This window comes from Tiliqua scincoides, chromosome 4, assembly GCF_035046505.1.
Source record: "Tiliqua scincoides isolate rTilSci1 chromosome 4, rTilSci1.hap2, whole genome shotgun sequence".
NCBI classification, from domain to species: Eukaryota; Metazoa; Chordata; class Lepidosauria; order Squamata; family Scincidae; genus Tiliqua; species Tiliqua scincoides.
In genome coordinates, this window is record NC_089824.1 from 134,328,325 (window position 1) to 134,354,219 (window position 25,895).

The 25,895-nt window shown below is 43.8% G+C and overlaps 1 protein-coding gene across 2 annotated transcripts in view; it reads right to left on the minus strand.

The window, feature by feature from the left end:
- Positions 1-2,197: 2,197 nt before the first annotated feature.
- The window catches only part of PLPPR5 (phospholipid phosphatase related 5), a 93,189-nt gene continuing 69,491 nt past the window's right edge, over positions 2,198-25,895 (minus strand). For both annotated transcript variants that reach the window (XM_066625435.1, XM_066625434.1), the window contains 3 exons: positions 14,040-14,216; positions 11,682-11,801; positions 2,198-2,230 (listed from right to left, as the gene is read on the minus strand). In XM_066625435.1, coding sequence (XP_066481532.1) covers positions 2,198-2,230; positions 11,682-11,801; positions 14,040-14,216 — 330 coding nt within the window. The remainder of the gene's footprint in view (positions 2,231-11,681; positions 11,802-14,039; positions 14,217-25,895) is intronic.

Genomic DNA, 25,895 nt, shown 5'->3' on the forward strand with positions numbered 1-25,895 from the left:
AGAAAGGTCTAGTTCACTTGCGCATGCTGGGAAAAATGGTTTCATGCAAAGATTAATTAGGCCTTCTAACTGATGTTTTGGCCACACAGTGTGACAATTTGTTGGATTTTATGTTTGATTTATGCAGCCAATTCCTTTGTGATTGAAAAAAAGGAAAATGTACCCAATTGTTGCTCAGGCCTGTTTTCCTCTTGTATCTTATTCTCTTGTTAGATACTTTCCAGGCATATCAGAAAAATTTCCTGAGATATACAATAAATAATTGGAAGGATGATAGCACTTTGGTTCAACTTACTATTGTCAAAAGCAATTTTTCACAAGTCCTTTCAAAGCACCCATCGCCACCACCACCACGTGTGGACTAAGTGAATGGAACTTGAAGGTTGAGCCACCTGGTATATATAGCATCAAGTTACTGTGGCATTTGAAAGTGCACAGAATGTGCAAAGACCCATATTTGGAAACCTATATCCCAATTTCAAGAGTGGCATAAGTAGCCTGGAACAGGGACACTGTGGGCTGGAGTCCACTAGGGAGCTGTAGCTTGGCAAGGATCACACTCCACCAATCAATATCAGGAATGTCTTTTGAGACTTAGAAGTGGGCCTTGGACTGGCAAAATTCATCTTGTGGGTGTGGACCAGTTCTCTAAGATGGTGGTCTTCATCAGCTACGTACTATAAGCTACAACTGGATCATGACTGGAACTAAAGTGGATCACACCAGTGGCACCATCAGAATTATTTACACAGGAAAGTCAAACCAAGAGAGGATGAGAGATTCCTAGCCCTGGTTCTGGAAGGGTGGTAGGCCACTGCTATACAAAATGGTTTCAATGGACATCAACATGACTAGTGGATTTTGCCACACAATTTTCACTGATTTTGTACTTGTAAGGCTACAGGGCTACATCACTATTGGGGAACCCTGTCCCTAGCAATAGAAGAGATAGGGCTGGAAATACAACAGCAATCACGGCATCCCTGTGATAGGCAAAGCTCTGTTCCACTTGCTGTTACTCAGAGTAGGGGAACCCTTTGCTACAGCCTCTGCACCTGGTACACCAATGTGCCGATTGCAGAAACATCAGCCAGTCCAGTTGGGATGGAGCTCAATGAATGTGTGATGCTCAACCTTTTCCTTGTCATCAAAAACGTGATCAGAAAATGGTGCCAACTTCAGGACAAGGCTTGGGAGCAGATCTCAATGGCAAGGGAAAGGGACATGGGAGCCCCTTGTCCTGGGAGCCTGTCAGACTCTATGCACAGGTTCCTATGGGTGGTAGAATACTAGATTCGGTTTTAAAGCTTTGAGATCACTTTTGGAAATGGGTCTTTGGCTATGTCACAGTAACCTACAAGTACTATCAATGAACAGTAATCTTGTTCTTTTTATACTATGACCGTAAAAATATATATGAATATGCCAGGCCTAAGAATGGAGCCATTAACCTTCAGTAAGAGAATGTTAATCACTAAAAAAATAGGATATCCCAATGCCTAAATGTTCCCCTTTCTAATCCTAACTACAGGGTACATTGAAGACATTCAAGAACTACAAAATCAACTATTGCAACCACATGAAGTCAGGAAAATATCCAAATAAATAATTTTGTTTAAAATTATGATACAATACTTATTACAGTAAAAATTGGCATTTTTGTTTTCTCAAAAGCAGAAGCACCAGTCTTAAGTTAGAAATGTGGCATGTGAAATACAGCGTAACACAAAGTGCAAATGGCATGTAAGTACAAGATGCCATTCTTAAAAAAATAGAATAAAATGTGTGTGCACCAAAATTCTGTTTGAATGGGAACACGTCATGCTGAATTAAAAGGAAATAATGAAAAGTCCAACTCAATCAGACTTAATGGTGTACTGTCAGATACTTACATGGCTAATTAAAAATAATTGTTCCCAGGGAAGGGAAATTGTGTATTTATGTGACATACTCATGGGTTCACGCTATCCCAATATATCCCCTCCTCCCTCAACCCCGATATGGTGCAATTATTTCAGCTGGGAAAATACTGTTTAACTTTGGACATTTCAGGCACAATTCTTCATAGCCTGATGTAAATTTTAATGCTGCAAAATCAAAGTTTTATTTCCTCTTTTATTCAAAATGTTTCAGTTATTATGAGTGAACTGTGAAAAGAGATGATGTCCAATGTAGCGAGTAGACATCAGCTTCGACATCATGTGACTTCTGCAAAGGCCGTGATGTGGTTCTATAAGAAGTAAACAAAAAAATAAAAGGAAGGGGGGAGAAAACAGTCAGAATTTTATCATTGCCCCTTCTAGCCTCTCCCTGACCCACCCATCTGCCCTATCCCTTTTTGGCACTAGGGCCTTTTTGGGGTTCATGCTTTCAGTGTTCTGTCATATCATCAAAGACTGGACTATATGTTGCATTATGGTGGTGACTGTACACTCCTGCTGGAAATCTAAACTACTCCACGCACATGCATTTTTTTTTTTTAGAAGAACCACATTTTTGGAGATAACGCAGTGGTTAATGGGGAATTTCTGAGAGCGAACAGTGGGAAGAAGGTATGCTTAATTCCTCCTCCCCTGCATATTCCTCCCATTCACCAAGGATCTTTTTCTTGTAGCCAGACTAACTTCAAGTTCTACAGCCCAGCTGGGGGGGGGGGGGGAAGGGAACTGATTTATAGCATAATAATCCTATACATGCTTCCTTGGAAGTAAGACCTATTGTCTTCAATGGGGTTGACTCTCAGATAAGTGTGCACAGGATGACAGCCTGAAAAAGGCCCCGGGCTCATCTGCAGGAAAGCACCCCTGGGCAGGTAAAGAGTTACGCAACCTCCATCTGTCTACCCATCCACCTCTGCAAATGTCTCACATACTCCTTATGAGGAAAATTTGATCTCCAGTCATACAACATAATTTTGACTTTAATGAAACTTTCATTGTACAACCCTCTCTGAATTTTAAGTTCAGTGTAAGTCTTGTAATTCAATTAAAGCCTAAATTTGGGGAGGGGGGGAAGGAAGGGATAACCCTTGGAGCCTGACAGGATATCACATTGGTTTTCACTGTTAATACAATTTTAATGCTGTATTTCTTTTTTCATTTCTTTTTTTAAAAGATTAATTACTCCCAGAAAGCCATACGGTACAGAACACAGTAGCAAAATATTAAAAGAAAATGACAGTTGCTAGTTGACAGTGCTTATCAAAAACTTTTTTTTCCAAACACTGAAATGCCCCCTTTATTTGGGCTAGTCTTCCCTCTGGTGCTTTCAACAGGACCACTCTATCACCACTGTTGTGCACACGTGCAAAAATACAAGAGTATACAGCAGTGCTTCCCAAACTCCTACAAGGGAGTTGGGAGAACTGTAAGTTGTTGTGGGGGGGGGGGGGGGAAGACAGCAACAATACTAGGCTTCAATCCTACCCATACTTACCCAGTAGTAAGCCCCATTTACTATCACTATTAAAAGCAGATACACAGTAGTCTTTTAAAATATGTAACATTTCCCAAAAAGCAGTCACATGCCATAGAAGCATCAAGTCTAATATATTTAAAATAAAATATTGAAATGAATGGGGACCCACCTGAAATTGGTTCGTGACCCACCTAGTGGGTCCCAACCCACAGTTTGAAAAACACTGATCTAGATGAAAATAAGATTCAAGTCTTACTCAGACACAAACTGGGGGTATAGGGTTCACAAAAGCACTCCCGACAACTTTGCACCCATGCTGATGTGCAGTGAAACACCATCCCCTCTCACCATGTTAACAGTCATGTCTGAAGATTCAAACACTGACCCTGCCTGTGATTGGGAATGCCAGGTACAGAGTCTACAGTTTGATGCCAGAATTATATTACTGATATTGCATACTTTCTCCAAGTCTTGGACTGCTTGCTAGCTGCAGGTTCTCTGTTGTTAAGGTCTCCAGAATCATGCCCTAATCTCACCTAGACTGTGTTGAACGAAGGAAGACCACAGAAGCTGTGAAAGAGAGCGGGGTGGGATGTCTTTACATGTAGAACTATATGCACAGTCAGGACCACTGAAAGCACAGGGTTCCCAATTGTCTGTGCATGAATCTACATACATACATGTATACAGTCACATACATGTACATGCATGGAGACTACTTCATACTTTCCATAGTAAAAGTGGAGGTTGGAATGTGGCCAGAAGGCACAATCCCACACTTCTCCCCTCATATTTCAAAAACACTATTTAGAATTGAGTATAGGACTTAAGACCAGAGGTTCAATATTAGCCTAGTTATCCTTTGTGGATTGTGATTTGTGTACTCACTTGAGAGATCTCTTCAGGCACAGAAAGAAAGTGCAACATCAGTCACTCTGATTAACAGGCAGTGGATTGGCCAGGCTTGATATGAATTCTGAGGGCCTGATATTCTTCTTTTTTCAGATCAACACAGCAGGGCAATCTGCTATCTGCACTTCAGGCTCCAGCTTCACTCAGGCTCTCATGGGCTGACTCCTCTGGAGTACTTATATCTTATTATGAGACAAACAACTATAACAAATGCTCTTAACATTTAATGCATTCTGCAATTAATCTTAAATAAAACTAACAGCAAGTCTGTAACCTCGCAGTAAATTTGTGTTCTGCTTTCACACCTGAAACACATCTCAACCTACTACGAACTCCTATGGGCCCAAAGTTTGGGAAAGCTTTGGGAGTACTAATCTAGAAGCAGGCCCAAATATGGGAGATGGGGGGGGGAATCAGCAGCCTTGCACTGGATTCTGGATGTGAACTTTTAAACAACTTGACGCAGGGGAACATGTCCGCTGTGGCTTCTCTTGTCTGTTCCTTCTCTTGTTTTGTCATCTTTCCTGGTTCCATCACTCACATATTGTGGCAAGCAGGTTCAGTTGATCGTAGTAGGCAGGTAATGGGACCAAGACAGGAAAGAGTGGGAGAAAGCATGGTTGACATCTCCCACCACATTGGACAGGCAGAAAGATCTATGCCTTGTATGTGGTCTGCAAGGTAACAACTCCTATTTCTTTTGACATTCTTTTGCTAGAGTTGGTCCATGAAATCTTTAGCAACTCCTTGGGATTCATTTCCATGGACACATCAGACAAACTGAACACCATGCATGAGAACAGTAAATATGCTTTGTTTCCAGAATGGACATTTATCCCCCTTGGTGCTCACTTCTCACAGCAGCATTCTGTTTGGCTCTGGCAGCTGTTTGGCTCTGCCATGCATGCATTTGGATTGTTCTAACATTCAGAAGCAGTTACTGGGAACAGCCCAAAGAGACAAAAAACACACCATGCATTCTTTCAATGGTTACATCTCTGAGGATACTTCAGTGACATAGCGAAATAACACGATAGACAACAGGCCATTTGGGCTTACCAAACTGGTTCCTCTTTGTGCAAATAGGAGCAGAGTTGTGCATGTCACTGATCCTTTTTGTATACCTTCACCCATGTCCTTGCTGTATAGGGGCAGGGGCAGCCCAAATATGAGGTAACCTAATACAGCTTACACCAGGATGGGTGGCGGGAGGTGCAACGGATTCAGGGTGGCCTTCACTCCTAGTCTGCTGCTACTTCTCTCCAGCCTGCCACGGACACAAGCCACATAGATCTGCTTCCTGCTTGTTTGAATGGGAAGCAGATCATCTGCCTCCTTATTGCGGTCCTCAAACGGTTTTAGCAAATGTGGAGGTGGGGCACTTCCAGATTTATTCATAGAGACCATGTGAACAAAGGCACTCCTTCGTGTGTGCAGTCCCTTTAAGTAACACCAGAAGTGCCACAGTTCCAGGTCTGAGAAAACCACATGAGGAGTAATGACATGTGGCACCCAAAGCCATACCATTCCTGCATTAGGAGGGGGCAGTTTGTTGATTAACTAATATCTAAAACTAGCGTCTGGACTGCACATGAAAGGGCAGTGTAAAATGGCCCACTAGGGATCAAACCACTACAATCAGTAATGAAATCCCCCTCCCCCCAAATTGGAAAAGCAGAATGCGAAACTGAACCTTAAGTGCAGGTTTCTGAGCTTGAAAAACAAAGCTGCTTTGTCGTGCTATGTTAGATGTTTATTATTTTTAATATTTCAATTAATATTTGAAAATGCATCATGGTCAAATAAAATATGTTTTTCAAAAATATTAGTAAGATGTCCATATGAAATATTTATCATCTTTATATAAATTATGGATAGAAACTCTCTTGTACTCTCATTCACATTTCAGTGTCTGAAATGCTCTCAACTGTATATTAGACATGTCTGTACTAAACTGCAAATTTTGAAAAGGCACATCTGCTTAGCAAATGACTTCTCTTTCATTTTTTTCCCCTCCGTTACATGGGAAGTCAAATAAGCGCAGAACACAAAAGCAATGGCATAGCATGCCATGTCTCAGAATATCCTTAGCCTGCACCGAAGGCTGCCATGTCTGCCTCCCTTGCACACTCACTCGTGCAACGCAATCCTATGCATGTTGACTTGGAAGTAAATTCTGCTTCGTTCAATCAGCCTACCTTCCAAGTTAAAGAGCATACGATTGAAGCCTGAAAACACACCAGTGCGCTTTTTTGCGCACGTACGTTTATTGCCTTATATGAAGATGCTCAAACTGGTCCATTCCTGTTATCCAGGAGAACAGCCTAAAGAGGCACGCTTTGAAGGAGTTTTGCTGGAATGGTTCTTCTTGACCGTTATCAGCACCTTGATTTTGCAACACCTATAATAGTTATAGTTACAGAATCAGGCTGGGTATACAGTCGCATTTCATTCATCTAACCAGTGCAGCAGGTCAACCATGGATTAATGGAGTTCACCTGACTTTATACTGAAATAAAAACACCCCCCTAAAGCTTTTGCGGAGGCAGAGCAGATCGCTCCACTCTCCCTTTCCCTGACCTGGGGTGCCCTACAGGTACTTGCACAGGGCTCCCCGCACACAGGAACGGCTGCTGCAGGGACTGGTAAGTGCATCCCAGTCCCTGCAGCCCCCTGAGCGACACGATCCTGGGGATCGCATTGCTGCCTTCTCCCTGCCCCTGCTGCCTCCCCCCCCGCCCCCGCCAACACTTACTGTGGGTTTCAAACTTCCGGAGAGTTTGAAAACCGCAGTGGTAACCGTATATTTAATGATCTGTTTAAATATCAGAAACCATTCATACGTCACATTTCTAGTCAGACAGAATGTCAGGGACAGGGCAGGCCAATGAATGGCTTTATCCAAATTTAGACTTTTCAGTTGAGGTTCCCTAAAGTCAGTGGCTAGAACTGTAAGCTGGAGAAACTGAAGCCTGAAGTGCAGCCAGCAGAAGATATTGGTCTTGTGGCCAGGCAAAAAGCCAGGCTTCCCAGACTTTTATTGCTACCAGATCTGGCCAAGTTCTGGTTTCTCAGGGTGCAAAGGAGATCTTACAGCCCAAGGAAACAGACAGAAAATGCCCAACAGACAAGTTAAACTGAGATCTCACTTTGCTTGATTAAGTTTAAAGATGACTCTTCTTACCCAGCTCCATATTTAATACTGATTTCCCTTTATCTTCTCCCCCTATTTCTTGAAATGATTTTTTGTCCATTTCTTATTACTATCACCTCTTTTAAAATTAACTTTTTATATATTTTCAACTGTACTTTTCTTTGATTTTCTCATTTGTTATTATGTTGGTTTATACAGTGCTAGCTATATAGACAACACTTTAAAGTAGCGGTCCCTAAGCTTATCACTGCTGAGATGCCCTTCATGTGGCAGACATGGAGTTTGGCACCCAGAAGTAATTGGCGATGGTATGAGGATATCATCACCAATTACCTCTGGGTTGCAAGACCATGAACCGACCCTGAAAACGGCAGTAAGAGGCCTAGGGCGGATGGGCGGGCTTTTCATGCAAGTCTCTGCTCCATGATTTTCAGTGTTGCATCGTATTCTTGCTGCTGAGCAGCTCAGGTGGCAAGCATCCTGCGACATCCCTGGGCGTTCACTGCACTGCCCCAGGGAACTGTGGTGCACAGTCTGGGAAATGAGGCTTTTCAGAATTAAAAAAAAATTCAGTTCCCCATCTCACGGAGTTTACAAGTCAGCTTCTACACTGGCAAGAGAATAGAGGAAGTGGAATCGTTGGAGAGGCAAGAAAGCAGTTACACTGTACACGTGCACATATCTGTGTAAGTATATGTGGTGAATATCTATGGTTATGGGGGGAGCAGAAGGATACCGGCAAGCCCCATCTCCAGTGTCAATATATTCTATAGTCTTGCCCCTGCTGTTCCTGGTTCTAGAGCAAACACCTTAACAAGGAGAGAACCTTCCTGTGAGGTCCTCTCATGGATTGAGAACTGGTTGAAGACCAGGAAACAGAGAGTGGGTGTCAATGGGCAATTTTCAGAATGGAGAGAAGTGAAAAGCGGTGTGCCCCAAGGATCTGTCCTGGGACCGGTGCTTTTCAACCTCTTCATAAATGACCTGGAGACAGGGGTGAGCAGTGAAGTGGCTAAGTTTGCAGACGACACCAAACTTTTCCCAGTGGTGAAGACCAGAAGTGATTGTGAGGAGCTCCAGAAGGATCTCTCCAGACTGGCAGAAAGGGCAGCAAAATGGCAGATGCTCTTCAATGTCAGTAAGTGTAAAGTCATGCACATTGGGGCAAAAAATCAAAACGTTACAGATAGGCTGATGGGTTCTGAGCTGTCTGTGACAGATCAGGAGAGAGTTCTTGGGGTGGTGGTGGACAGGTCGATGAAAGTGTCGACCCAATGTGTGGCGGCAGTGAAGAAGGCCAATTCTATGCTTGGGATCATTAGAAAAGGTATCAAGAACAAAACGGCTAATATTATAATGCCATTGTACAAATCGATGGTAAGGCCACACCTGGAGTATTGTGTCCAGTTCTGGTCGCCACATCTCAAAAAAGACATAGTGGAAATGGAAAAGGTGCAAAAGAGAGCGACTAAGATGATTACTGTGCAAAAGAGAGCGACTAAGATGATTACTGGGCTGGGGCACCTTCCTTATGAGGAAAGGCTACAGCATTTGGGCCTCTTCAGCCTAGAAAAGAGGTGCCTAAGGGGAGACATGATTGAGACATATGCAATTATGCAGGGGATGGACAGAGTGGATAGAGAGATGCTCTTTACACTCTCACATAACACCAGAACCAGGGGACATCCACTAAAATTGAGTGTTGGGAGAGTTAGGACAAAAGAAAATATTTCTTTACTCAGTGTGTGGTTGGTCTGTGGAACTCCTTGCCACAGGATGTGGTGATGGCGTCTGGCTTGGACGCCTTTAAAAGGGGATTGGACAAGTTTCTGGAGGAAAAATCCATTACGGGTTACAAGCCATGATGTGTATGTGCAACCTCCTGATTTTAGAAATGGGTTATGTCAGAATGCCAGATGCAAGGGAGGGCACCAGGATGCAGGTCTCTTGTTATCTGGTGTGCTCCTTGGGGCATTTGGTGGGCCGCTGTGAGATACAGGAAGCTGGACTAGATGGGCCTATGGCCTGATCCAGTGGGGCTGTTCTTGTGTTCTTATGATAATGTAGGGCATCCACCATTCCAAAGCATGAGAAGGAGCCAAATCTGTACTTGGTGAGAGAGCAAGAATGGGACACCACCAGAGTGGGTCAGCACTAGGGGGTGGGGCTTGCTGCCACACTTCCATCCCCTCTGTAACTCTTGATTCTGTCCACGGTTACAATAATTGAATTAATCCATTCAGTATTGCTGATGGAAGAATCCATCAAGTATTGTTACCCACAAAAGGCCCCAGCAAATACAAAAGGAAACATTCATGCTTTAAGTTGACATCTCACAAAGAGCTAACAGAACAGATTATACTGAAGATACACATTCATCAACGAGATGCTCCCTCGAGCAAGTGAGACGGTGCCCTCCTTATGACAAAGTGTCAGAAAGACTTACTGAGACAAGTTTGGTTAAAAAGGCACACTGGAGAGTTCTGAAATGAAATCTGGTTTTTTTTTCTCAGATGGAACTGAATGAAACACAGAAAGGCTCTTACACCTGTTCTCACTTGGGTGTAACTCTCACAAATTTCTGCTAAATCAGACAGTTTATTCCTTAAGAAAAGGACACTTCAGTGAAGGGCAGAGGATAAAAACAAAAGCAGCATAAACTGATCTTTCTTCATACTTTATCAACCCAATCTAGTAAGGGACTTGCATGCACACAAGCAGCCTCCTATATGTGCTGGCACTAACAATCACATGGGCATCTGGTAGCACTTCCTCATTCACAGCACATCCTCATTTAATGCCCATCTAACTGTACAAGCCTACACAGGTTTACTCAGGAGTAAGTCCCATTATATTATATGGGGCTTAGAGTGCAATCCAAAAGCACTCTGATTGCAATCTGTAGCAAAAAGGGCCGTAAAGCTCTTTTACAACAACGAAAGAGGAAGGAGGCCTGCCCAATCCCTGTTGGGTTGGCGTAACAGTAAGCCTGTGCTGGCTGAACTAGGCCAGTGCTGGGAACTAGGGGGAGTGTGGAGAACAGGAGGGAGGTGTATCAGGGTGAGGGAAGGGAGGCGGCGAGCAGACCCATGGGCAGGTAAGTGGGGGGCGGGGCCACAATCTGCATTTATGCTAGGTCCTATCACTGGTCCCTGGCAGCTCAGGGCAGCCCCAAGCTGCTTAGATCTGCGCCACCTCTTGAGGTGGCGCAGATTCGAGTAGCCCCAATGGGACTGCTGCAGCTTTGCCCGGGGTAAGGGGAAGCAATTCCCCTTGCCCTGGGCTGAGCTGCTTTTGGCCTCAACCCTGCTCTGAATGTGGGGCAGGTCCACCGGCCTGCCTACTCCAGGGCCAGTTAGGATTGGGCTGTTGGTCTCAGATGCATAGGATTGCATCTTAACAGCCCAAGCTTGCAACCCATAAGCATGAGTCTTGGAATGATGGCATGAAAGGTGCTCCTGCAGGCTGTAGCTGCCACCGCTAGCTCAGCTAGAGGCTGAGCGTAGGTGACAGTGGTCTGCTGAACCTCCTCCATCCTGCACTGCCACTGGTAAATCATTAGGGGATGGAACAGGGAAGGATTGTGGGTGTTTTGGGGCAGGGAGTAGGCTGAGCCAGGGCAGAAAAGGGAGGATCTCAGCAGCAGTGGCACATGTTGAGATCCTATCCCTGGCCTGGCATGCCCCCTGACTATCCTCAGACTTACACCCATTAAATAGCTGGTCCACAGAGACCCACTGTAGGCAAGATTTTTACTTACCTCTCTCCGGCCATCTGGTCACTCTCCACCATAGCATCCAGCACACGCTCAATCAGTAGTACTGTATGCTATGGGCTGGCAGGGAATAGGATTGGGCTGTAAATCCTATTGTATTGGCTGAATACAAATGAGATGTACATATCCGCATGGGTCTTCGCTCAGGACAATCAGATGTTAATATGTGATTAGCTGCCCATGACTTCACTTGGATTGGAGCCTCTATTTTCAGTTGTACATCTAAGGTTTTTTAACGGTACACCTACAAATGTTGAGTGTGAACAAAACATATTTGAAAACATAGAGGTACATGTGTCATTTGCTGCAAGTCACTGTTATTGGGCTGATTCCCCCCAGTTGCAGGGGAAAGAGTGTTTCAAATTTACCATGGCAGCCACAGCAATTCAGATACAACCAGATAATTCTCCAAAGGAACATTACCTTTTCTAAAGGACTTTCTACCCGTGGGATGCTGATCATAGGCATTTGGGACAGACTGTCCATGTGAGAATGCTCATGTTCTGGTTGTCTACCTCTAAAATTATTTACCACACACACAACCTGGAATGAGAAGGAGAACATTAGATTGTATGAAAGAATGCAATAGATTTGACCCTGACCTATATTACTTGTACAATGTGCTCAGATATACGTACTATGCATTAATGCACTATTTTGAATTGGATGAGTTCTCAAAAATATATCCACCGACCCAAAGCTGTAACTTAGGGCTCAATCTCCTTGGTACCATACGCTGCTGGAATGAGTGTTCTGGTGGTGTAAGGTGCTTTCTGGCTGTCGGAAAAAGCGACATGCCAAAGTTCACAGCCTGCGTGCTGCTGGAAGCGGTCAGCAACTAGTTCCACATTCCAGTGGACTCCAGATCTCTGCTGGCACCAGTAAATGTGTGCGGTAGTGTGAGGGAAGCAGGGGTGGGTGAAACTGGGCAGCAACAGGGGCAGGGAAGAGATTGGACTATGACTGGTTACAGAGCTGACACTGGGCAACCCAGTCCTTGCTTATCCTGGGGAAAGAGAACAAATGTTCCCTTACCTAGAAGAGGCCTTCAGAGACCAGAACTCCCCAGCGGGATACTTTGGTGCCACTGAATTGCCCCACAAGTAGTTAAGATTGGGCTGTTAATGTAGTTCTGATTTATTTAATTATACATTTAGGATATTATGTTAAAGAGTAAATTAGAGTAGGTTGTCATTGCACTCTGTTGCTATCCATGGCATTGACATTTTAAATGCATAGGAGTGGGGTTAATCCCATTTTCAATGTAAGCCAACATGCACATTCACATCAGTTTGCTGTGGTCCTGGGTATGGAGGAGCAGAAGAGACCCAGAACACCAACTTACCTTCTCGTAACTTCACTGCAACTTTCTTGCATTGCCCTACACCTAAAGCATAATGGAGAAGCTACTAGGTCATTACTTTGTCAGTCAAGATGGGATGAAAGAGACTTGTACTTCCAGTCTCTGAATGAGTAGTTATCCATGGAGATCTCAAGGCAGAATAGCTGGACATTTCACTGCAGAATGACCTTTGATAGTCAATGTAGCTGGATGGATTTGGATTGTCAGAAGCCTCCAATATGTTTTGTTTTAATATTATATGTCACATTGGACTTTTAAAAAAGAAATCTAGTTAAACATTGTAAGGAACACTTTAGTGGAATTTCAAGCCAACAGGAGGCTCGTTGAACTCATGTTGACCTGGGAATCCTAACTTGTCATGTAGCCTTCTAGTACATCAGATTCATTGAAACAGAATGATGAAGTTTAGCTAATGGTCTTATTGCTACCTTTACATTTTACCAAAGCCTGCCCCACTCAGTTCAATGGAGGGAGCAACTTCATACATGTGCTCAAAAGAGCATGTGCATAACACTATTCAATATAAGGAATAATGGAAAGGTGAATGGAAAAAGTGCAGAAGAGAGCAACCAAACTGATTACTGGGCTGGGGCACTTCTCTTATGAGGAAAGATTATAGCATTTGGGGCTTTTTAGTCTAGGAGCCTGAGCGGGAACATGATTGAAAAGTACAACATTATGCAGGGGATGAATAGAGTGGATGGAGGGATGTTCTTTTGCCTCTCACCCAACACCAGGACCAGGGAAAATCCATTAAAATTGAGTGTCAGGAGAGTTAAAGCAGATAAAAGAAAATATTTCTTTATCCAATATGTAATTAATCTGTGGAACTCCTTGCCACAGGATGTGGTGATGGCATCTGGTCTGGATGTCTTTAGAAGGAGATTGGACAGATTTCTGGAGAGAAGGTTAACCACAGATTACAAGCCGTGATGGGTATGCGTAACCTTCTTATTTTAGGAGGCTACCACAGAAGTTAGGCTACCCAGAAGCTAGGGAGTGGTGGCAGGATGCAGGTCCCTGAGGCCTGCATCTGGTAGGACACTGTGAGATACAGGAAGCAGGACTAGATGGGCCTTTGGCTGGATCCAGTGGGGCTCTTCCTATGTTCTTATCCAGTGTGATGAACTTGAGACCTTTCATGAAGTGATCTATACAATCATCAAAGCAGATATTGGGTTTTGGATTCACATAATGCTATACTTGTATATACGGGGAGTCTCAAGAAAATGAACACACATAATGTTAAATTTATTATGCCATAACACCCATATAGCTCATTAAAATGAAGATACATTTTTTTAGTCTATCTGTATGAATGATTGTTATCAGGTAATTGTCTGAACTTTGAAGAAAGAGACCCCTTCATAGGCAAAACCCACATGTAGGAGAAAAAAATCACATGCAGCCATACTTACCAAAAAAACTGCTATAGAGATACCGACTAAAAATCCCGCGATCACATCTGACCAATGATTTCGATATTCTGCTACTCTGTTGATACCAGTAAGAAATGCCATACACATTAAGCCCAAGCAAAGGACTGGTTTTGCCAGCCTTGTTCCTCTGGCTTTTATTGTGTTCGTGATGTACATCTGAAAAAAAAAAAATTTTAAAAATTGAAAGCAATATCACTTTCCATAGAATTCCTAAGGGGAAAAAAGTTACTATTCAGGTCAAAACAGGTAGTAGTTCCATTTTCGAAGAATAACAATGCGACTCAAATGTATAAAGTACCAATTTAAGCCAGAATCTTGAGAACTAATTTATGCACAAGTAATGGTTCCATGCACACAGCCAGAGTTTTCCTGATGTTCTCTGCTGAACAATGACAAAGGGCCCTGACAAAAGCAGAGAAAATTATACCACCATTGTCACATCTAAAAATATTTGGCACTTTCAGCAGTATTGGAGAGAGACAGTGAATGCACCTCTACTGTCTTACATTTTCACACACACTAACTGAGGACAATTAATGATAATCAGTCTCATTGTGTGAAGACAATAGTTGTTGAAGTTTCTCTATGGTTCATTTTTTAAAAGAAAACATTGCTGACTACTTCTGAGGAATGTCTCAGCCTAGCAAGTCAGCTTGTCGCAGTCTGTGGCCGCCATCCAACACTGGCATGCTTTTAAATGCACTGAAATCAATGGCTTCAGGACACATGGCTCTGAATTAAACTGGGGCACGTCTTCCCACACTGTCCAGTAAAATGTGTTCATCTGAGGTAAGTATTCATCACACGTGCCATTCCTGATAGCTCTCTATCCCTTCCTAATATCTACAAGTTTGGAGTGATGGTGCATCTATGAAACCACCTGACTTTAACTCAGACCACTCATCCATCTAGCTTAGCATCGTCTACACAGGCTGGCAGTAGCTCTCCAGGGTTCCAAAAAGGGGTTTTTCCCAGCGTCACCTGGTGATGCCAGAGATTGAAACTAGGATCTTTTGCATGCAAAGCATGTGCTCAGCCATTACGTTCCAGGCCCCTCCAAATTCACAACCTGCTTTCATCTTTGATTGATAGACTTGACAGAAATATATGTCCTCGCCTCTGACATAACTGAGATATATCAACTTGATGGTCAGCCCAGTTCTAACCAAATCCTCACACTGTGATGCAGCAGAGTAGGCACAGCTTCCGCTGTATCCTGTGGGGTATTTTTGGCTGCTGGAGGTCTCCTTGAGAAAGGGGACATTTGCTCCCTTGCCCTGTGTAAGCCCCAGCCGCTGGTGTGGGTCAGCTTGGACCTGTACCCACTCAATCACATTGACCTGGGAAGGTGGATCAGATCTGGCAAGGGGGTCAGGTCTGACTCTCTGTGCACATGCGCGTGCATGTACCTGTGCAGAAATGCCCATTGGAACCCCTTGTGAATGCTAAAATTCCAGTTTCTCACAGAACACAGTGCTTTCCAGTCATTTTCCTGAACATGCATTTACATGAGGGAAATGTAGTCAGAAAATTAGACATCTTGAAGGCAAAATGTGCTTGTGTCATAAGTTCTGTTATGCATGGCAAGATTACAAAATAGTTCTGCCTAATGCAGACTACACAGAATAAACCAATAGTTAAAAACAGAGACTACATAGCTAATTGCTCCTTCTTTGGGAAGCAACATGATTTTTACCTCTCTTCTCTCACTTTATCTACAGTCCTCATATGGTAGCAGACACTCTTTTTCTGAAGTGTCAATTGCTACATTAGAAAGGAAGGAAGGAATGCTGATGAGCCAAGGTGGAATTCAACTTCAGCCTGCTTTTTTCCTCACAGCATCTGCTTTCAGATACGAATATATCCTAGTCTGTGGGCTGAATTTCCCAATAGCTGCATTTAAGACTGCACAGAAAAAAGGGTGACAGCACTCGGCCCAGCAGTGAAAGGAGGCAGAACTTTTTATAGAGAATAATGCTGAAGGATCAGACGGTGCTTCAAGGTTTCCATGAAACATGGAAGAGGCAACCTACTTTTCAGCATACATTTTAATAAGTTGAAAACAGCTTGCCTCTTCAGCATCATGAGTTGCCACAGTGAAAATGTCAAACAACGCTTTGGCGGTATGCATGGTTCTCCTCCAAGTGTGCACATAGCATTGTTGGTATTTGTTTAAAAAATTTTTTTAAATTTTCATTTTTGTGTGGGAAACAAAAAATACATTTCAGAAAACAATACAAATACAATCAGAACAAAACGGTTACAAGCAGAAACTACGGCAGCAGTTTGTACCACTGCAAACCATTTGGTCCTCCCTGGGTCACAACCCGATGCTTGCTGTCGTACCGCAAAGAATTACTGGGAGCCACCAGAGGCTGCTTGTGGGTCACACTGGGTCTGTGACCCACTCCATCAGCCTCCACAGGCCCCAGAATGCCTTGCCCTTTTTATTTACATGTATTTGGCAGCAGTGGCAGCAAAACCCTGCTCACGTTTACCTTAAGCGGGTAGCCTCCCAAAAGAAGGTTGAAATGCCTGCCTTGGGAGTTAAGACCCCCAGGTTGGGAAACACTGATATACATGAAGGACTCATAGATCCCCATCTCTATTGTTACTGAGCTATAGAGGGGAAAAATGATCGTCAACCCAATTAAAAATCAAATGTGTGTTGCTTGATCCAATATAATTAAACAGCCATTTCATGTTTGCCCTAGAGCAAAGCAGTTTAAAGTAACATAGGTTGCAATTCTAACCACAATTTCCTGAGAGTAAGCCCTTTGAACAAAATAGAACTTACTTCTGAGTAGACCTGGTTAGGATTGTGCCCTTAGAAAAACAAGAGACAAATATATTTCATGCTGTATACAAACAAATATACAAAGATTCTTGCTATAAGAAGAAATATTCTTATAACTACAAAATGTATTTGCAATGAAGGGGGAAACAGCTCCCTGAAGTAAACTGTAATTTCATTAATGAGACTGACATATCATTTTTGTCTGATTACCAGACATATTAAGAGCCCAAGCCTGGCCTTATCTACTCAGAAGTAAATCCCATTGTAGTCAATGGGGCTTACTCCCAGGTAAGTAAAGCAAAGATTGCAGTTGAAGGGCACTATCCTAACCAACTTCCCAGCACTGGCATAGCTGTGCCAGTGGGGCATGAGCTGCATCCTGCTTTTGGGTGGCAGTCAAGTAGACCTCCTCAAGGTAAGGCAATGTTTGTTCCCTTACCTCGGAGTTGCACTGCCCTTAAGTCAGTGCTGGAAAGTTGGTTAGGAAACTTGGTTGAAACCTATCCAGTTTTCCAGTGCTGGTGCAGCTGTGCCAATCGGGCATGCACTGCATCTTGTGGTGGGGCAGCAGTCACAGAGGCCCCCTTAAAGTATGGGAACATTTGTTCCCTTACCTTGGGGCTGCATTGCAGCTACACCAGTGCTCGAAAATTGGATAGGATCGGGCCCTTAATCAAACAAGTCTAGGATTTCTGTCAATGATAAAAATACAGAAGAACAAGGAAACGGTATGGCAGAGGAATTTGACACTGGAAGGGTTATTCAAGCGCATTCAAAGGACTGGTATTGGAGGCTTATATGTGAAAGTATTCAGCCAAATCTCATACTGTCCTTGTTTTGCAGATTGCTATAATGTGTGCTGTGCTATATCCTTGTTAAATCCTGCCCTCCAGTCTTGTTGCCATTTTTAATCTTGGTCTTCCTTGAACTTGACTCTGACTGCATAGGGCAAAAGAGGTTCTGTCTGTTGGAAGACAAAGTAACAGCAATGCGATATGGCAAGTTTGTGGGCATTTAAAGAACATCCAGAAGGATGCAGCTGGAATCATGGAATTCAGATTCAAGCCTCCAGTTAAATGTACATTTCACAAACCCATCAGCAACACACAAACCTTGCTTTAACATATGCTTTTTGGAAAACAAAAGCATGGATGCTATTTTAAATTCTTAAGGTCCAATCCTATCCATGAGATATGCCATTATAACAAAATGTACGCTGGTGCAATGACAGCACCGCCACTGAAGGAGCCCCTTCCCTCCTACACCAATGGCCACACCATGGATGTTGGCACAATGGCAAGAAAAGCTGTGCCATTGTAACGCAGACACAGTCTGGATGCCAGCACAACCCTACTGGTGGAGAAGCCAAAACAGTGAGGTGAGCAGAGCATGATGTCAGAAGGATGTAGGAGGGGTATGGGCAGGAAGAAGAGGAGTCTATGAATTCCACATCCTAATTCACCTTCAGACAACAAACATGCCTTCTGACATCAGGAAAACACTATGCCAACAACAGACCTGGCATCGGTAAGAGGTATCCCATGAGGAGCAATGGGGAAGATGAAAACAGAAGAAAAGTGGAAATTCCTGTCATGCCCCAACCCCACCCACTCCACCAGCATGGGGCATATGATACAGACTACATTTGCCAGCCAATCACAGTGCATCTATATGCCCAGCATATAAGCAGTTCTGTAATCATAAGGTATGGGGTATGGGGCTATACTGCTCTGTCATTCAAAAGGGAATTCAGTGTTGGGAACTATGGAGAAAGGGCATTTGGCACGCAAAGGGGACATTTTGCACAAACAACCTCACAACATGTATGGCAAGACAATGTGCCATTGTCCTCCCAGAATTGTCAATGCAGGTACGTATTCTGCGTCAGGAGGTCTCCATACGTAAACACCCAACTGGAATCTCCAGCTCGCCACCGCAACAGGACACAGCATTCCACACAGGTCAGCAAAGGGGGAGAGGGAATATGATCCTTTGATACAACAAGGCTGGAGCCCCATCCCATGGCCTCTCAGCAAAGACCCCCCCCCCAGCAAAGCCCAAGAGCAGACAGAGATCTTGGGAATGCCAGAGGCCCTACTGCTTGTACACCCAAGTAGCAACACTCTCTTTCACAAACACCAAGCATAAGGCACAGGTTTGCCTTATGAAGTCTTTTATGCCTTGGTGCTCTCTCCTTGCTCCCCACAGGCAGCTGTCTCATATCCCACCCTAAAGGATGCCTATAGGCCACTTGCCTACAGTGACCAGTGAAAGCCCAGCTGCTGTTCAGCAAGGTTGCTGGCCTGCCCTTCCAGTCCAGCCCCTGTGGCTTTGTAAAACCCATGGCAGACAGCAAACTAGAGCCAGACTTCACTGGCACCCAGTACTTCGCTATCTATTGGATAACCAGCAATGGCACAACAGCCCTGCCAGGAGAACATGGTTGGGAACCCTGCCTGTGCATTTCTCTTTCAGAAGCTGCTCTATCACTGATACAGGTCAATAAAAATTTTGACTGGGTCACACTTGTCGTCTGTTTATTAGCAGATAAAGAACTACTCATAACGCCCCAGCTAAGCCAGCTACAGGGAGGGATTTGGGAGGGGCTTAAAGGGCCCTGCCACCCAGGATCCAGGACCCCAAGAAACTAGGCTCCACAAGTGTTATGAATCTCACTCTCTGATGCCATGATGCCCAGTAAGAAGGTGCAGGGGGGCAGAAAGGGCCACACACCAAAAGACCTTTTTATTTACACAAGTATTTTTTGTTGTTTATATAATCTTACCTTATTATTATTTCATGAGTTATTAAAAAGTTATGAGTTATTTCAGTTACATTCAGTTATTTCTTTCAGTTAAAAGAAATGAGTTATTTCAGTTCTTTGTTGCTTTTAACTGATCACTTATTGTTTTATAATGTTTTAATCACACTTTATATTTTTAATAGAATGTGAACCACCTTGCTCACATGCCTCCTCGCCTTGTTCACTCGTAGAAGGGGAGCCACCCTTCCACCTCTTAGGCAGAATAGAAATGCTTACACAGACAGTCCTAGAAGAAATTGACAGAACCAATTCTATTCCTCCTTAGGTACTAAATAAAATTAGGATTATGTATAGTTCCATGAGTTCTCCTTCCTTCAGATTTGTCTATTATATCAATTTACAGACTAACATACCCAGTTGCAGACCTCCCATTCAGTCTATGGGGCAAACGCCCCGAGCGCAAGCCTATAGGACCCTGGGGTGAGGAACTGCTTCTGGTTTCCCAGAAGCACAGTTTATAGTGTTGGGGAACTTTCAGGAGGCTTCCCCAATGCAGGCACAGGTTGCACGAGGCTCCATGAGCCTCAGGTGAGTGGAGGGGGGTGGATTTCCACACGGGGGTGATGACAGCCTGCAGGGGGGGCACCATCGTGGACCTTTGCCCCGGGGCACGGGGCTGGGGAGATCCGCCACTGAACATTCCATCAGTAGAACCATACAGGCAATATTACACTACTTTATTCCAGATTTGTTAAATGGGCAGCCCAATCCTAACATGCAGTAATAAGTCAGCCCAAGTAACATCCCAGTCACCCCAATGGGCTACTTGGATCTGTGCCAGCAAAATTCCTGAGTAAGTGGCTGGGAGGGGGTTAGGATTCGGCCTGTGGTGCTGTGGCCATTTCCACCCCCCTTCCAGGCCTGATCCACCCAGCACTCAATTGTTCCCTTACCAATTGTTTCCTTACTGCCCAGTGTCCAATTGTTCCCTTACCCAGAGGAGAACTCCACAACTACCCCCCACTATAGGATGCAGTTGTTGCCATTTTGGTGCTGCTGCATCAGAGGGAAAGGAAGGATAGGATTGGGCCATAAGACAAACCAATATGGCACCTCATCTTTTACTGGAATAAATTCTATTCATCTTATATTATATTTATGTACACAGTGATAATCAAGTTCATCCAGTGACATGTTCACTCATGCAAGTACTTTTTTTCCAAAATATATTGAGTCTCTGGAAAATTAAACAAAAACAATTGTCACAGGTAATAATACGGTAATTCATTGTAAAAACCACTAGAGGTCAGAAACATCTTCATCATTACATATATGAGACTAGAAGATCACAATAATAATAAACTATTATTCTGAAAACATATCTTGTGGAGGTTATAAATAGAAAAATGAATTTGCTCCTTTGGTTAAATTTACAATTTTTACTAGGGTGGACTGATTTAAATCATTGAGAAAAAAAGAAGCAAATACAGTCAGCCCCCATCTTGCACACAACAGACCTGCACATATTCAAGTATAAGCACTCAGCTCCCCCTCCTGAAAAGATAGAGAAAAATTACACTTTAAATAGTGCAGGGTATTCCACCCACTATGCAACTGTTTACGCCCTGGAGCAAACCTGAAATGAGAGAAATGAAGCTGCTGCTCCCTCAGTTCCCATGTGCCTCTCCTACTGCGCTTTTAGTTCTTAAAGAGGCAGTACATATTTATTTTATTTAAAGGAGTTTTGACTAAACAAAATTTTGGCTTTATGTGTCAACCGTGTAACTTAACCCTTGTGTAACTCTCATGTAGCTGCCTTGGGCATCTGCTCTGGCAGAGGAAAGGCAGGGTAAAAATCTTTAAAATAAAATAAAATAAATAAGATGCAGGTCAACTGTACTTGATTCCCATATGATAGCAGATCATAGATTTCCTAAACAGTTTGAACATTTGATTATTACTTGGTGACAGCCCAAACCTGAACTGCCTGGTGCACAGAGAAGCAGTGGTGCCAAAATAGTTCCCATTGTATCCTATGCAAACCGGATAGCCACTGGCGTCTTCTCAGGGGAAGGGGACATTTGTCCCCTTCCACCGGGTAAGGCCAATCAGTGAGGTTACTCCAGTCTGAACTGGCTATTTTGCCAGCACAAGTTGAGAGGCCCCATGTTGGGATGGAAGGCCCAACACAGGGTTCTGTATACCATGGAGCAGAACTTCGCCAATGCCATACCCTATCACCCTGCTCCTTCCCCTGCCTCTCCCCACACTGACAAATCTCTCCGCTGCCCAGAGCTCTTTCCTTGCTCTGGGCGGCATGCAGTGGGCTTCTGGCTGGCACTAAGCCAACGCTAGCATTGACCTGGTGCTGAGTGTTGCGGCGTGCCTTACAGCACATTTGTGACACTCAGCGCCAGCACAGGGTCGGAGCTCAGGATCGGGTTCAAACTATGAAAACCTATTCGTTGTCTAAATATTCATGAGCAACGTGCAAAATTTAAGTAGTTAAATGGCATAAAAACTGGAGAACATAAGGATCACCCAGGCGGACATAGAGGATGATTCTCCATAGTAAGTCATTTTTTGGAACTGTGGTTGCAATTTTCATTTAATTTTATTGGTAACATCAAAACTCTTCTGTTTTCAGTGACTTTCACTGGTGTGGTTAAATCAGTCATGTAGAAACCACCTAACACAAAGGATATGACATATAACTCTGAGGGCCCTCAACTGATGCAGTCATGCCAGTGGGGGGGCATGCACTGCATTCTGCAGTGGGAGGGGGTTGTGGAAGCCTCCTCAAAGTAAGGGAACATTAGTTCCCTTACCTTGCGGCTGCATTGCAGTTGCGTCAGAGCTGATAAATTGGCTGCAGTTTTCAGCAGCAACTACATGTCTGTTGACACAAACGCACACTCAAAACCTTTCTGTTCATCTGTTCCTGGAGTATCATCATTACTCATCAAGAGCTAGACTTTGAGGCAGACAGGTACACCTACAGACAGCATAAAGTTAGTAAGATTCTGAATTTCCTTTCCCAATCATCCTTATATCCAACTGTGCTGCCACTGAAAAGGATGAGAACCTGGAACAGAGACATAATTTAGATATGACTTTGGGCACAATCCTAACCCCTTGTCAGTGCTTTCCAGCACTGACATAGCGGTGCCAATGGGACATGTACTGCATCCTGCAATTGGGTGTCACTCACGGAGGCCTCCTCAAAGTAAGGGAATGTTTGTTCCCTTACCTCAGAGCTGCATTGCCCTTATGTCAGTGCTGGAAAGCACTGACATAAGGGGTTAGGATTGTGCCCTTCATCACAAACTGAAATAACGGCCCCCAGGGAAACTATTGTACTATTCAGGTGTACAATTCTACCTGTTTAGGTGTACAGGTCTACAAAATCTAGGTAGAGAGGGATGACGAGGTGCTGGCTGACCACACCCTCTACTCCAATGTACTCCAGGCACACCTCCTGATCCTTCCACATCCTGTCTTTGCCTGTAGAAGAAAGCACTAAACATGGGAAGATTTTATGGTTCCAGAATATAGAGAATAAGCTTCCTGGGTTCAGTGCTGGGCCTCCGTGATCAAGTGTGGAACATGGCAAGAGGAGAGTAAATCCCTAGGGATCACTAAAGTGCAGAAAAGTGGGGTTAGCCAGCACACTCCTGTTCCCCCTTTATCCAGGTATACTGTACCCACGTTGATAATGCCTCAACACGATTCATATGCTGCAGTTCAGGTAAACAATCCCAATCTTTAATCAATTTGGTCTAAATGGATAAAGACTCTTTCACCGAGAAAATCTAAGCAGAAGAGCAACAAAGACAACATAAACTCCTCTCCTAATCTTGATGGTTATTTATTTATTTCAAAACATCAATATACAGTACCGCTTTTCAACAAAGAAGTTCACACAACTGTTTACACACAGCAAAATATAAGAATAAATGGCTCCCTCTCCCAAGAGGGCTCACAATCTAACAAAAGATGCAGAAGTGGGAACACCAGCAAGCAACCACTGGGAGGGAATTAGGGACATTTGATACCCTTGCTAACTATGAGAGAAGCACCACTTGAAAAAGCAACACTTTACCAGAAGGTGAGGTGAATGGGATGGCTGAGTTAGTTTTCATCTTTTGCTTTGACTGCAACTTCCATAGACAACACAGGCAAACACCCTTCTCAACACTCTTGCTCACCTGCCTCCATTGTTGGAGCTATGTGGTTCCTTCATGGAAAGGCCCTTTTCATATCAAGTACTTTTCTTTCTTATCATCCAATATAGATCAGAGGTGGGCAAACCCAGAGGCCATTTGTGGCCCTTGTGTCCCCAATCTGTCCCTCAGGGAGCTACTAGTCTCCAACAAGCCTCTGGCCTGTGGACTGTTGGAGCCCACGCTGGCCCACAACCGTCTGTCGTGACCACCAGATGCAAGCTGCAAGCTGAGTTAGAGCAAGGCCTTTTATAGTCTGCATGTGTGTTCTGCTTTTCCCTAGGCATTGTTTTAATCCCCTCCCCCATTGCCTCTGAACAACTTATGTCTCCGTGTGTTTCTGGCTTGGTCTGTATGTCTTCATTGTGCAAGAGGTGTGAGGCAAACAGTTCGTGGTTCTCATGTAGATCTGCATGCCTGCATTATAGTTCTCATATGTATTCTAAATAAACTCAGTAAAATCCATTCTTCATATAAATTCCATCTCTAATATATACATTTATGTAAGTTTATGTAAATTTGTTCAAATTTGAAATTATTATTAATTATTATTAACAGTATTTATATACCGCTTTTCAATGAAATGTAAATTAATTCTTTTTTCTTTCTTGGCCCCCAGCACAGTTGGGAGATGATGTGGCCATCCTGCTAAAATGTTTGCCCACCCCTGAAGATAAAGAGTATCAATATAGATAAAGGGAAATTTCCTATTGCCTCACTACTGTTTATTTTTAGGATGGGAGCAGTAAAGTGAAATGGCCTGTTATTTATGTTTCAGAAATTTAATCCTCACTTAACCCTCATTTGAGCCCCTTTCCAATATAGTTCCTGCCAAGTGTCCCTAATCACAGGGATGATCTTTCCCCAAGGACAGTATTTTCTTCTTCAGACAAACACTGTGCAGTGGGAAAGAGGAGGTCTGCGATACAGAGTGTGTCAGACCTGCAGCTGCAGCTTGCCAACATGTTCAGGTTTCCCTGATCACATGTTCCCTTTCTATGGGCGGAGATAACTATTTCAAGCTATACTTATTTTCTCATCTTTTCCCTTTTCCTGCAAACAAAGGCTGCAAACCTGTGTGCACTGGCCGGCTCTTTATATTTCACTGACTTAAGTGTGATTGAAGCAGGCTAAAGGTTAAACCAGATCTCTTATGGAGAACTTGGTTCCTTGACCCACATCCAAAGAAGGAACAGTGCCGTTTAGAAAACCGAAATGGCAGCCATGGGAATGATGCTCTACATAAGAACATAAGAAGAGCCCCGCTGGATCAGGCCATAGGCCCATCTAGTCCAGCTTCCTGTATCTCACAGCAGCCCACCAAATGCCCCAGGGAGCACACAAGACAACAAGAGACCTCCTCCTGGTGCCCTCCCTTGCATCTGGCATTCTGACATCACCCATTTCTAAAATCAGGAGGTTGCACATACCCATTATGGCTACCCATTATACGCATCATGGCTCTCTGCTTACTCAGCACAGATCCCGGATTCATATTTGAGAGAAGAATTGCTGGGAAAAGGCATACAGAAAAGAGGCAGGTAGAAAGGGGTCAGCACTCTCCTCCTCCTGCCATCCACCACTTCTCACTCCAAATGTTATTCAACCCCAACACTTTTTAGAAGTTCAGAAAGGACCTTGGTTTCCAGACCTGGATCCCAATGAAGCTTGAGTTTGGTTCCAATCATGAGAGAAATGAAGTCCCAATTTTGTGATTCACACACATTTTGTGATTCACAGCCCAACTAGATTCCTGTGTGGCAACACAGCAGTACTGGCAAGGGCTACACTATATCCTGTGGGGGAATTTCAGTTGCTGGAGATCTTCTTAGGGTAAGGGGACATTTGTCTCTAGGGTAAGCCCCAGGGTCTGCAATGGGAACAGAGATGATGACAGAGAGAAGGCTGGACTCGACAGAAAGTATGAGAAGCTAACAGTTTTGTGAAGTCACAAAGCCCAGGGAAGTTATGATCCCCCCTTTTCCCCCTGTGGTGGCTTCTTGCTCAAAAAGCCACACCTAAGGACCACAGAATTCAGACCAAGTTACAGC